We start from the raw sequence: 13,595 nt of genomic DNA on the forward strand, positions 1-13,595 counted from the left end.
CAGTGAGTAACGGTGTTTAAAAAGCAGATCTTCCTAGTTTTGCCATCTCCCACCATCAGAGTAGTGGGGACGGCAGAGCGACACTCCGCCCGGACACAGGATCTCGCGGCAGCTTCAGGCGTGGGCAGGAAGCCGAGCCGCGAGGTGGAAGAGAAAATCTCGTGACTGCTGTTGTTGTGTGTTGTTACCGCGCTGGGAGGACGTTAATGAAACTGCCTCACAATGGAGGAAGGCTGCAGAAGCTGGACCACTGCTAAGGGTTCCAGTGATTGGAAAACAAAGTTATGTCCATCTCTAGCTCTACATTAGACTTGGACTTAGTCAAACTTGAATGAGCCGCAAGAGAACTTGTTCCACACAGTATCTCAGTTACAAAGGTCGGAAAGGACAAGGATGGAAACAAAAGGTATAAAGTAGACTAAAAATGTACCATAGTAATTTAATGCCAGCGAGTAAGATCTGACGTTTTTGGGCCGATCTTACGGGGTTCTCAGTGTTACATTTGCTATGCAAGCAAGCTGTGGGATGGCTCGTAACTCAAATGTATACCTGTAACATAAAGTTGAACAAAAAAGCAGAGAGATCTCAAAATACTCGTAGTTTGGGTGTAAGTTAAAGGGTAACTACACCTTTTAATCCATCCATCCATCATCTTCCGCTTATCCGAGGTTGGGTCGCGGGGGCAGCAGCCTAAGCAGGGAAGCCCAGACTTCCCTCTCTCCAGCTACTTCGTCTAGCTCTTCCCGGGGGATCCCGAGGCGTTCCCAGGCCAGCCAGGAGACATAGTCTTCCCAACGTGTCCTGGGTCTTCTACCGGCTGGACGTGCCCTAAACACCTCCCTAGGGAGGCGTTCGGGTGGCATCCTGACCAGATGCCCGAACCACCTCATCTGGCTCCTCTCGATGTGGAGGAGCAGCGGCTTTACTTTGAGTTCCTCCCGGATGGCAGAGCTTCTCACCCTATCTCTAAGGGAGGGACCTGGAAACTCATTTGGGCCGCTTGTACCCGTGATCTTATCCTTCCGGTCATGACCCAAAGCTCATGACCATAGGTGAGGATGGGAACGTAGATCGACCGGTAAATTGAGAGCTTTGCCTTCCGGCTCAGCTCCTTCTTCACCACAACGGATCGATACAACGTCCGCATTACTGAAGACGCCGCACCGATCCGCCTGTCGATCTCACGATCCACTATTCCCTCACTCGTGAACAAGACTCCTAGGTACTCAAACTCCTCCACTTGGGGCAGGGTCTCCTCCCCAACCCGGAGATGGCACTCCACCCTTAGGAGGCCACGGGGAAGACCCAGGACACGTTGGGAAGACTATGTCTCCCGGCTGGCCTGGGAACGCCTCGGGATCCCCCGGGAAGAGCTAGACGAAGTGGCTGGGGAGAGGGAAGTCTGGGCTTCCCTGCTTAGGCTGTTGCCCCCGCGACCCGACCTCGGATAAGCGGAAGATGATGGATGGATGGATAGATAAAAAAAAAATCCATCCGTCGTCATGTCTTTCATAATAATTGTGAACGATTGGCGAAATTCCGGCTTCACGGTGGGAGAGGGGTTAGTGCGTCTGCCTCACAATACGAAGGTCCTGCAGTCCTGGGTTCAAATCCAGGCTCGGGATCTTTCTGTGTGGAGTTTGCATGTTCTCCCCGTGAATGCGTGGGTTCCCTCCAGGTACTCCGGCTTCCTCCCACTTCCAAAAGCATGCACCTGGGGATAGGCCCCTCCCACTTCCAAAGACATGCACCTGGGGATAGGTTGATTGGCAACACTAAATGGTCCCTAGTGTGTGAATGTGAGTGTGAATGTTGTCTGTCTATCTGTGTTGGCCCTGCGATGAGGTGGCGACTTGTCCAGGGTGTACCCCGCCTTCCGCCCGATTGTAGCTGAGATAGGCGCCAGCGCCCCCCGCCACCCCGAAAGGGAATAAGCGGTAGAAAATGGATGGATGGATGGATGGATGGCGAAATTCCCCAAAAAGTGCAGTTCCCCTTTCTGGTGCCAGTTTGCAACTAATGAACTTGCCATTTGTCTTTGTGCTGGAAGTCATAAAGCGCCTTTAACAAGAGCACTGACCGTGTGTGTCCCCCGTCCTAGAACTGGCTCGGGAGATGAACTTCACCGTGGACGAGATCAACCACGTCAGACTGGAGAACCCCAACTCACTGACAGCACAGAGCTTCATGCTCTTAAAGAAGTGGGTCAGTCGCGAAGGGAAAGACGCCACAAGTAAGACTATTTTTTTACACGTGACATCCGACTCTACCTTTAATGTCTGTTTTACAAAAGTCGTTTCATTTTCCGTAGCGGACGCCTTGACTGCAGTGCTGACCAAAGTCAATCGGATGGATATTGTCAATTTGCTGGAGGGCCCGATTTTTGACTATGGTAACATTTCCGGCACGAGGTGTTTTGCCGATGATCGCACGGTTTTCCGGGATCAGGCTGACGGTAAAGTTTAGCTCTGATTGGCTGACTTATTACCGCTCCCTGCTACCATGTGTACCTGTTCGCTTTCTGCATGCACCACATGGCATGGATTGTGTTTAGTCCCAGTGACCGCTTCTAGATATTTATAGACATGTTGGCTTAGTGGCGGATTACAATTTTGTTCCCAAACACACGGCTGGTTTTCCATCCAAACCACCACAGCCTTCATACACTACTATTTAATATGGCTTCTCTTATTTTTTTTCCTACATAACATTGTACCGATATCCATTAGCAATACAGTGGAATCTGCTTATGTCGACCAACTAATCAAGCCCCAGGACACCATTTTACGTCATACGGTATCAACCTATTTTGTCTACCGTATTTCCTTGAATTGCCGCCTTGGCGCTAATTAATTTAAAAACCCTTCTGACTGCGGCGTTTACCAAAGGATAGCATGCGCTAATTATTTTAAAACCTCTTCTCACTCCGGCGCTTACCAAAGGCATGCGGTAAATTTAGGCCTGCGCTTAAAAATTTGAGTGTGATGTAAGGATACCATCAAGAAAAGCACATTTAATAAGAAAACAAAACGTTATTCTGGTCTTACCTTTACTTATAAATGAAGTCCATGCGCAGCTCCTTCTGATCAAAAGCATCCATAACTTGTTTATAGAAGTCTTCCTTATCTTTCTTCGGTTTTAAAAGTCTCTCTGTCTCGATGGAGATCTCCTGCTTCGATTGAAAGTCCAGTTTAGAAAACTGTTTAATTTTAGATATGTAATCCTCCATGTTAAAAGTGCAAGCGAGAGGAAAAAATAAACGATCGCTGCTTGTTGTCGCCGAGTAGTCGCAAGAAGGATCACTCGCGCCCTCTACCACGAGGAGGAGGGAGTCATTTAATGACTCATATTTGACACACGCAGCTACGGTATATTAATAAAACATAGCTGCTTACTGTTCTTTTTCTTTCTTTCCATAGCTTGAACCTTAAATCCTACTGAATAGCTCTTAATCTTCTTCCCTTTATGCGATTTCAAATGATTGAAATCAGCCTCCTCCATTTTGAAAATGATGACAGATGACATCGTGACGTGACGGGTTTGACCCGGCGGAAATTCTAGACATATGCTAATTATTTGGCGAAACGATTTTGACTCGGCGGAAATTCCAGTCATGCGCTAGTGAAAATAATATTTTGCCAAGCAAGTTTGAGCCGGCGTTAATCCTGAGCCGGCGGTAATGCTAAGCATGCGCTAATTATTTTGCAAAACGAGTTTGACCCGGCAGTAATTCTAGGCAGGCGCATACATTGTTGCTTTTTATTTTTCATTCTTACTGTAAGATTTCTCTATTTTGTTTCCATTTAAACCCCCACTTCGGCGCTTACCAAAGGCATGCGGTAAATTTAGGCCTGCGCTTATAAATTGAGTGTGATGTAAGGATACCATCATGAAAAGCACATTTAATAAAAAAAAAAATATGTTATTCTGGTCTTACCTTTACTTATAAATGAAGTCCATGCGCAGCTCCTTCTGATCAAAAGCATCAATAACTTGTTTATAGAAGTCTTCCTTATCTTTCTACAGTTTTAAAAGTCTCTCTGTCTCGATGGAGATCTTCCTTTATTACCTCCTGCTTCGATTGAAAGTCCAGTTTAGAAAACTGTTTAATTTTAGATATATGTAATCCTCCATGTTAAAAGTGCAAGCGAGAGGAAAAAATAAACGATCGCTGCTTGTTGTCGCCGAGTAGCCGCAAGAAGGATCACTAGCGCCCTCTACCACCAGGAGGAGGGAGTCATTTAATGACTCATATTTGACACACACAGCTACGGTATATTAATAAAACATAGCTGCTTACTGTTCGTTTTCTTTCTTTCAATAGCTTGGACCTTAAATCCTACTGAATAGCTCTTAATCTTCTTCCCTTTATGCGATTTTAAATGATTGAAATCAGCCTCCTCCATTTTGAAAATGATGACAGATGACATCGTGACGTGACGAGTTTGACCCGGCGGAAATTCTAGACATATGCTAATTATTTGGCGAAACGATTTTGACTCGGCGGAAATTCCAGTCATGCGCTAGTGAAAATAATATTTTGCCAAGCAAGTTTGAGCCGGCGTTAATCCTTATCCGGCGGTAATGCTAAGCATGCGCTAATTATTTTGCAAAACGAGTTTGACCCGGCAGTAATTCTAGGCAGGCGCATACATTGTTGCTTTTTATTTTTCATTCTTACTGTAAGATTTCTCTATTTTGTTTCCATTTAAACCCCCACTTCGGCGCTTACCAAAGGCATGCGGTAAATTTAGGCCTGCGCTTAAAAATTGAGTGTGATGTAAGGATACCATCATGAAAAGCACATTTAGTAAAAAAAAAATATGTTATTCTGGTCTTACCTTTACTTATAAATGAAGTCCATGCGCAGCTCCTTCTGATCAAAAGCATCCATAACTTGTTTATAGAAGTCTTCCTTATCTTTCTTCAGTTTTAAAAGTCTCTCTGTCTCGATGGAGATCTTCCTTTATTACCTCCTGCTTCGATTGAAAGTCCAGTTTAGAAAACTGTTTAATTTTAGATATGTAATCCTCCATGTTAAAAGTGCAAGCGAGAGAAAAAAATAAACGATCGCTGCTTGTTGTCGCCGAGTAGTCGCAAGAAGGATTACTAGCGCCCTCTACCACCAGGAGGAGGGAGTCATTTAATGACTCATATTTGACACACACAGCTACGGTATATTAACAAAATATAGCTGCTTACTGTTCTTTTTCTTTCTTTCAATAGCTTGGACCTTAAATCCTACTGAATAGCTCTTAATCTTCTTCCCTTTATGCCATTTCAAATGATTGAAATCAGCCTCCTCCATTTTGAAAATGATGACAGGTGAAGTGTCACTCGTGACGTGACGAGTTTGACCCGGGGGAAATTCTAGACATATGCTAATTATTTGGCGAAACGATTTTGACTCGGCGGAAATTCCAGGCATGCGCTAATGAAAATAATATTTTGCCAAACAAGTTTGAGCCGGCGTTAATCCTGAGCTTAGGCATGCGCTAATTATTTTGCAAAACGAGTTTGACCCGGCAGTAATTCTAGGCAGGCGCGTACATTGTTGCTTTTTATTTTTCATTCTTACTGTAATATTTCTCTATTTTGTTTCCATTTAAACCCCCATTATTTACTTTTTACTTTAATTTAAATTGATCTCAACTATGTACACTGCTGCTGGAATTTTAATTTTCCTGAAGGAATCAATAAAGTACTATCTATCTATCTATCCATCTACTATATACCCGGCGGCAATTCAAGGAAATACGGTAAATCAAATGTGGACAAAACCTAAATTAGTTAAGTTTGACCGAAGACAACAATTATAAATGGATCTTTCAGCACATACACGATGTTGACATCTATAGTTATAATTAAGACGGAGAACAATTCGTAACAAGTTTCATCTGTTCGGACGTGTAGAATGATGTCTGGAGCACCAGATAGTTTGACAAGTCCGGCAACAATCTTGTTTTAATAACATATTAGGATCTATTCTTTTGCATAGTTTGCATTTTTTTGCTCGTGTGCTTTTAATGCTAAGATCGAGGCCTCTTGCGTACCCGGATATTTTGCACTCTGTTTGCAGCCAATAGCCATGTTGCTTTGTGGGCCCACCACTTTGTTTACTTCCGTTGAAAAGTCATGTGACTGAATACAAGCTCTATAAAATGGTTCTAACTATGGAGTAAACAACAGTAATGTCAAGCACCTCATTATCGTTAAGCAACATGCAACATAAACACCTTTCAGCTACACAGCACTCCAACGGGCCCACTGCTACTTCCTGTTCAGTGCAAAGAAAGCTTCAGAATAAAAGCATAGCAGTATTTAACTGGAAACCAAAGAATAAACCAAAATGCACCCATTTGTCTATTTGTTTAGATTGTTAGCCACTGGAGGAAATATTAGCGCTTATAGGAAAGTTTTATGGCAGGGGTGCCCACACTTTTTCTGCAGGCGAGCTACTTTTCAATTGACCAACTCGAGGGGATCTACCTCATTTATATATATCATTTATATTTATTTATTTATTGATGAAAGAGACATTTTTGTAAACAAGTTAAATGTGTTTAATGATAATACAAGCATGTGTAACACATATAGATGTCTTTCTTTCACGAAGACAAGAATATAAGTTGGTGTATTACCTGATTCTGATGACTTGCATTGATTGGAATCAGACAGTAATGATGATAACGCCCACATTTTCAAATGGAGGAGAAAAAAAGTTGTCCTTTCTGTACAATACCACATGACAGTGGTTGGTTTTTGGCATCTAATTCATCCAGCTTCCATACACTTTACAAGAAAAACATTGGCGGCAAATTCCGTAGCTTGCTTGATTGACATTCACGGCACCCGAGGGTCTTGTGAGATGACGCTGGCTGCTGCCAGTTCATTATTATGAAAAAATGACAGAGAGGAAGGCGAGAAACACTTTTTATTTCAACAGACTTCCGCGCCGTCCCTTCCGTCAAAACTCTAAAGGCCGACTGCACATTTCCTATCTTCACAATAAAAGCCCTGCTTCATGCTGCCTGCGCTAACAAAATAAGAGTCTCGGAAAGCTGGCGTGCACAAGTGATGTGCACGCCAGCTTTCTGAGGGATCGCTTGTGCACGCCAGTTTTCCGAGACTCTGTATTTAGTTAGCGCAGGCAGCATGAAGCAGGGCTTTTATTGTGAAGATAGGAAATGTGCAGTCGGCCTTTAGAGTTTTGACGGAAGTCTGTTGAAATAAAAAGTGTTTCTCGCCTTCCTCTCGGTCATATTTTCATAATAATGATCTTGCAGCAGCCAGCGTCATCTCACAAGACCCTCCGGTACCGTGAATGTCATTTAAGTGACGTCTTGGTGAAGATTGATGATCACTCATTTTTGGTAGCTCGCGATCAACGTAACGGGCACCCCTGCTTTATGGTGATTGTAGTCAAGATGTGCAACAGAATTACAGCAGCAGATGAGGAGGAGCAATAATTGCAAAACAGAAGAAGAGATATGCACAAATGGACAAATAATAGGAAGACTGTTGATGATCAGCCAGTCAAAGGGGCGTCGACATGAAGCTGTTCCACTGTGTAAGAGCATGCCTTAAGATGACATCATGTCTGTAACCTTGTCCTGTTTAACCTTCGACTTTAGTCCTCCTAGTTCTCCTCCAGTTCCTCTGAGCCTTCCTTGGATAGATGAGCGAACAGCTTCTTCTCTTCTGCTTCCTCCCGCCTCCCTCCACTCCCCCCCCCCACCACCATCAGCAGCAATCCATGGCTGATCCAGCACATACCAGCTCTTCATGAAGAGTCACATGCTGCTGACCCTTCCCTTCTGCATATTTCAATTTCCATTTGTTTTTGCACTGACATGTTTCTTCTCCATTCTCTCCATCCTCCACCTTCAGTTTGTGTGATTGTCCCCTTAATTCCCGGCAGTCCCGCCTTCATCCTGCGTACAATGCCATCACTTCCACCCACGCCCATCTCACCCAAATCCTTCACCCCGCGCCGCTCTCCCAGTTATGAGTTTTCCATTTCCCTCAAAGACTTGGCCCCTCCCTCTTCCCTGGAACGTCATTTCCCCTTTGTGTCCCTGCCCCCTAAAGGCCTCACCCCTCAGTGCCCGCCTGGCGACCCCCGCCAATCCTCCGTCTTGCCTTACCCGCCACATCCGCCCTCCCCCATCCCGCTCATCACGTCGCCGCTACCTTTCTCCCCGGACTTTGTGCCCCCCTCACCCCCGACCTCTCCCGCTCAGCCAGAACCAACCTCTAAAATATCCAAGCCACCCTCCAGCCTGACCCTTGCACCCTCATCTGTTGCCTCCAACCTTCCGGAACCCGTTTCCTCACCCTCAGGCAGGGTGTCACCTTGTACCGCCTCATCTCGCCCGGTCTCCCCTCTCTCTTTATGTCATCTCCCCTTCTTATCTCCCAGCCCACATCCCCCGTCCCCTCCTCTGCGCCCCAAGTCTCCTTGCCACTCTTGTCCCTGTGTCCTTCCACCCGCCAGCTCCCTGACTCCCGCTCACACCCGCTTGGACCCTCCCTCCTTGGAAATGTTCCTCTAGCGCATTGGTTCTCAAACTAATACCACCAAGTACCACCTCTAAAACATGGCAATGACCATGGTTCTCAAACTATTAACACCCAGTACCACCTTTTTTTTTGCTACCTCTGCTTACACAAAGTACCACCTCATAAATATGGCAAGTACCAACTCAAAATCATGGCAAGTACCAGCTCATAAATGTGGCAAGTACCACTTCATAAATATGGCAAGTACCACTTCATAAATATGGCAAGTACCACTTCATAAATATGGCAAGTACCACCTCAAAAATGTGGCAAGTACCACCTCATAATTATGGCAAGTACCAACTCAAAAATGTGGCAAGTACCACCTCATAAATATGGCAAGTACCACCTCATAAATGTGACAAGTACCACCTCATAATTATGGCAATTACCAACTCATAAATGTGGCAAGTACCAACTCAAAATCATGGCAAGTACCAACTCATAAATGTGGCAAGTACCACTTCATAAATATGGCAAGTACCACCTCATAATTATGGCAAGTACCAACTCAAAAATGTGGCAAGTACCACCTCATAATTATGGCAAGTACCAACTCAAAAATGTGGCAAGTACCACCTCATAAATATGGCAAGTACCACCTCAAAAATGTGGCAAGTACCACCTCATAATTATGGCAAGTACCAACTCAAAAATATGACAAGTACCACCTCATAATTATGGTAAGTACCAAGTCAAAAATGTGGCAAGTACCACCTCATAAATATGGCAAGTACCACCTCATAAATGTGGCAAGTACCACCTCATAATTATGGCAAGTACCAACTCAAAAATGTGGCAAGTACCACCTCATAAATATGGCAAGCACCACCTCATAAATATGGCAAGTACCACTTCATAATTATGGCAAGTACCACCTCAAAAATGTGGCAAGTACCACCTCATAATTATGGCAAGTACCAACTCAAAAATATGACAAGTACCACCTCATAATTATGGTAAGTACCAAGTCAAAAATGTGGCAAGTACCACCTCATAAATATGACAAGTACCACCTCATAAATGTGGCAAGTACCACCTCATAATTATGGCAAGTACCAACTCAAAAATGTGGCAAGTACCACCTCATAAATATGGCAAGCACCACCTCATAAATATGGCAAGTACCACTTCATAATTATGGCAAGTACCAACTCAAAAATGTGGCAAGTACCACCTCATAAATATAGCAAGTACCACCTCATAAATGTGGCAAGTACCACCTCATAATTATGGCAAGTACCAACTCAAAAATGTGGCAAGTACCACCTCATAAATATGGCAAGCACCACCTCATAAATGTGGCAAGTACCACCTCATAAATATGGCAAGCACCACCTCATAAATATGGCAAGTACCACCTCATAAATATGGCAAGTACCACCATTTTTTCTTCCTCTGCTTACACCAAGTACCACCTCATACATATGGCAAGTACCACCTCATAAATATGGCAAGTGCCACCTCATAAATATGGCAAGTACCAACTCAAAAATGTGGCAAGTACCACCTCATAATTATGGCAAGTATCACCTCATAAAAATGGCAAGTAACAACTCAAAAATGTGGCAAGTACCACCTCATAAATGTGGCAAGTGCCACCTCATAAATATGGCAAGTACCAACTCAAAAATTTGGCAAGTACCACTTCATAATTATGGCAAGTACCAACTCAAAAATATGGCAAGTACCACTTCATAAATATGGCAAGTACCACCTCATAAATATGGCAAGTACCACCTCAAAAATGTGGCAAGTACCACCTCATAATTATGGCAAGTACCAACTCAAAAATGTGGCAAGTACCACCTCATAAATATGGCAAGTACCACCTCATAAATGTGACAAGTACCACCTCATAATTATGGCAATTACCAACTCATAAATGTGGCAAGTACCAACTCAAAATCATGGCAAGTACCAACTCATAAATGTGGCAAGTACCACTTCATAAATATGGCAAGTACCACCTCATAATTATGGCAAGTACCACCTCATAAATGTGGCAAGTACCACCTCATAAATATGGCAAGTACCACCTCATAAATATGGCAAGTACCAACTCAAAAATGTGGCAAGTACCACCTCATAAATATGGCAAGTACCACCTCATAAATATGGCAAGTACCACCATTTTTTCTTCCTCTGCTTACACCAAGTACCACCTCATACATATGGCAAGTACCACCTCATAAATATGGCAAGTGCCACCTCATAAATATGGCAAGTACCAACTCAAAAATGTGGCAAGTACCAACTCAAAAATGTGGCAAGTACCAACTCACAAATGTGGCCAGTACCACCTCATAACTATGGCAAATACCTACTCAAAAATGTGACAAGTACCACCTCATAAATATGGCAAGTACCAACTCAAAAATATGACAAGTACCACCTCATAATTATGGCAAGTACCAACTCAAAAATGTGACAAGTACCACCATATTTTCTACCTCTGCTTACACCTAGTACCACCTCATAAATATGGCAAGTACCACCTCATAATTATGGCAAGTACCAACTCAAAAATGTGGCAAGTACCACCTCATAAATGTGGCAAGTACCACCTCATAAATGTGGCAAGTACCACCTCATAAATATGGCAAGTACCAAGTCAAAAATGTGGCTAGTACCACCTCATAATTATGGCAAGTACCAACTCAAAAATGTGGCAAGTACCACCTCATAAATGTGGCAAGTACCACCTCATAAATGTGGCAAGTGCCACCTCATAATTATGGCAAGTACCACCTCAAAAATGTGGCAAGTACCACCTCATAATTATGGCAAGTACCACCTCAAAAATATGGCAAGTACCAACTCAAAAATGTGGCAAGTACCACCTCATAAATATGGCAAGTACCACCTCATAAATATGGCAAGTACCACCATTTTTTCTACCTCTGCTTACACCAAGTACCACCTCATACATATGGCAAGTACCACCTCATAAATATGGCAAGTACCAACTCAAAAATGTGGCAAGTACCAACTCAAAAATGTGGCAAGTACCAACTCAAAAATGTGGCCAGTACCACCTCATAATTATGGCAAATACCTACTCAAAAATGTGACAAGTACCACCTCATAAATATGGCAAGTACCAACTCAAAAATGTGACAAGTACCACCTCATAATTATGGCAAATACCAACTCAAAAATGTGACAAGTACCACCTCATAATTATGGCAAGTACCAACTCAAAAATGTGACAAGTACCACCATATTTTCTACCTCTGCTTACACCTAGTACCACCTCATAAATATGGCAAGTACCACCTCATAATTATGGCAAGTACCAACTCAAAAATGTGGCAAGTACCACCTCATAAATGTGGCAAGTACCACCTCATAAATGTGGCAAGTACCACCTCATAATTATGGCAAGTACCAACTCATAAATATGGCAAGTACCACCTCATAAATATGGCAAGTACCACCTCATAAATATGGCAAGTACCAACTCAAAAATGAGGCAAGTACCACCTCATAAATGTGGCAAGTACCACCTCATAATTATGGCAAGTACCAACTCATAAATATGGCAAGTACTACCTCATAAACATGGTAACGACCACCATTTTTGCTACCTCTGCTTACACCAAGTACCACCTCATAAATATAGCAAGTACCAACTCAAAAATGTGGCAAGTACCACCTCATAAATGTGGCAAGTACCACCTCATAAATGTGGCAAGTACCACCTCATAAATGTGGCAAGTACCACCTCATAAATATGGCAAGTACCACCAATTTTGCTACCTCTGCTTACACCAAGTACCACTTCATAAATATGGCAAGTACCACCTCATAAATATGGCAAGTACCACCTCATAAATATGGCAAGTACCACCTCATAAATGTGACAAGTACCACCTCATAAATATGGCAAGTACCAAGTCAAAAATGTGGCAAGTACCACCTCATAAATATGGCAAGTACCACCTCATAAATATGGCAAGTACCACCTCATAAATATGGCAAGTACCACCTCATAAATATGGCAAGTACCACCATTTTTTCTACCTCTGCTTACACCAAGTACCACCTCATAAATATTGCAAGTACCGCCTCATAAATATGGCAAGTACCAACTCAAAAATTTGGCAAGTACCAACTCAAAAATGTGGCAAGTACCACCTCATAATTATGGCAAGTACCAACTCAAAAATGTGGCAAGTACCATCTCATAAATATGGCAAGTACTACCATTTTTTCTACCTCTGCTTACACCAAGTACCACCTCATAAATATTGCAAGTACCACCTCATAAATATGGCAAGTACCACCTCATAAATGTGGCAAGTACCACCTCATAATTATGGCAAATACCTACTCAAAATATGGCAAATACCTACTCAAAATATGGCAAGTACCACCTCATAAATATGGCAAGTACCACCTCAAAAATGTGACAAGTACCACCATATTTTCTACCTCTGCTTACACCTAGTACCACCTCATAAATATGGCAAGTACCACCTCATAAATATGGCAAGTACCACCTCATAATAATGGCAAATACCTACTCAAAATATGGCAAGTACCACCTCATAAATATGGAAAGTACCTACTCAAAAATGTGGCAAGTACCAACTCAAAAATGTGTCAAGTACCACCTCATAAATATGGCAAGTACCACCATTTTTTCTACCTCTGCTAACACCAAGTGCCACCTCATAAATATGGCAAGTACCACCTCATAAATATGGCAAGTACCAACTCAAAAATGTGGCAAGTACCAAGTCAAAAATGTGGCAAGTACCACCTCATAATTATGGCAAATACCTACTCAAAATATGGCAAGTACCACCTCATAAATATGGCAAGTACCACCTCATAAATATGGCAAGTACCAACTCAAAAATGTGACAAGTACTACCTCATAATTATGGAAAGTACCAACTCAAAAATTCGGCAAGTACCACCTCATAAATATGGCAAGTACCACCATTTTTTCTACCTCTGCTTACACCAAGTACCACCTCATAAATATGGCAAGTACCAACTCAAAAATGTGACAAGTACCACCA

General features: G+C 42.9%; 1 protein-coding gene across 19 annotated transcripts in view; it reads left to right on the forward strand.

The window, feature by feature from the left end:
• LOC133559700 (ankyrin-3-like) overlaps positions 1–13,595 on the forward strand; it is a 289,963-nt gene that overhangs the window by 237,836 nt on the left and 38,532 nt on the right. For 18 of the 19 annotated variants that reach the window (XR_009808252.1, XR_009808253.1, XR_009808254.1 and 15 more), the window contains 2 exons: positions 2,102–2,233; positions 2,312–2,455. Coding sequence is in view for 16 of the 19 variants with exons in the window: in XM_061911726.1 (XP_061767710.1) it covers positions 2,102–2,233; positions 2,312–2,455 (276 nt within the window). In the remaining 3 variants the exon portion in view is untranslated. Of the gene's footprint in view, positions 1–2,101; positions 2,234–2,311; positions 2,456–7,890; positions 9,068–13,595 lie in introns of those variants that run through there. The other variant, XM_061911721.1, reaches the window with a different exon arrangement.

Source organism: Nerophis ophidion, linkage group LG09 (genome assembly GCF_033978795.1).
Source record: "Nerophis ophidion isolate RoL-2023_Sa linkage group LG09, RoL_Noph_v1.0, whole genome shotgun sequence".
Lineage (NCBI taxonomy): Eukaryota > Metazoa > Chordata > Actinopteri > Syngnathiformes > Syngnathidae > Nerophis > Nerophis ophidion.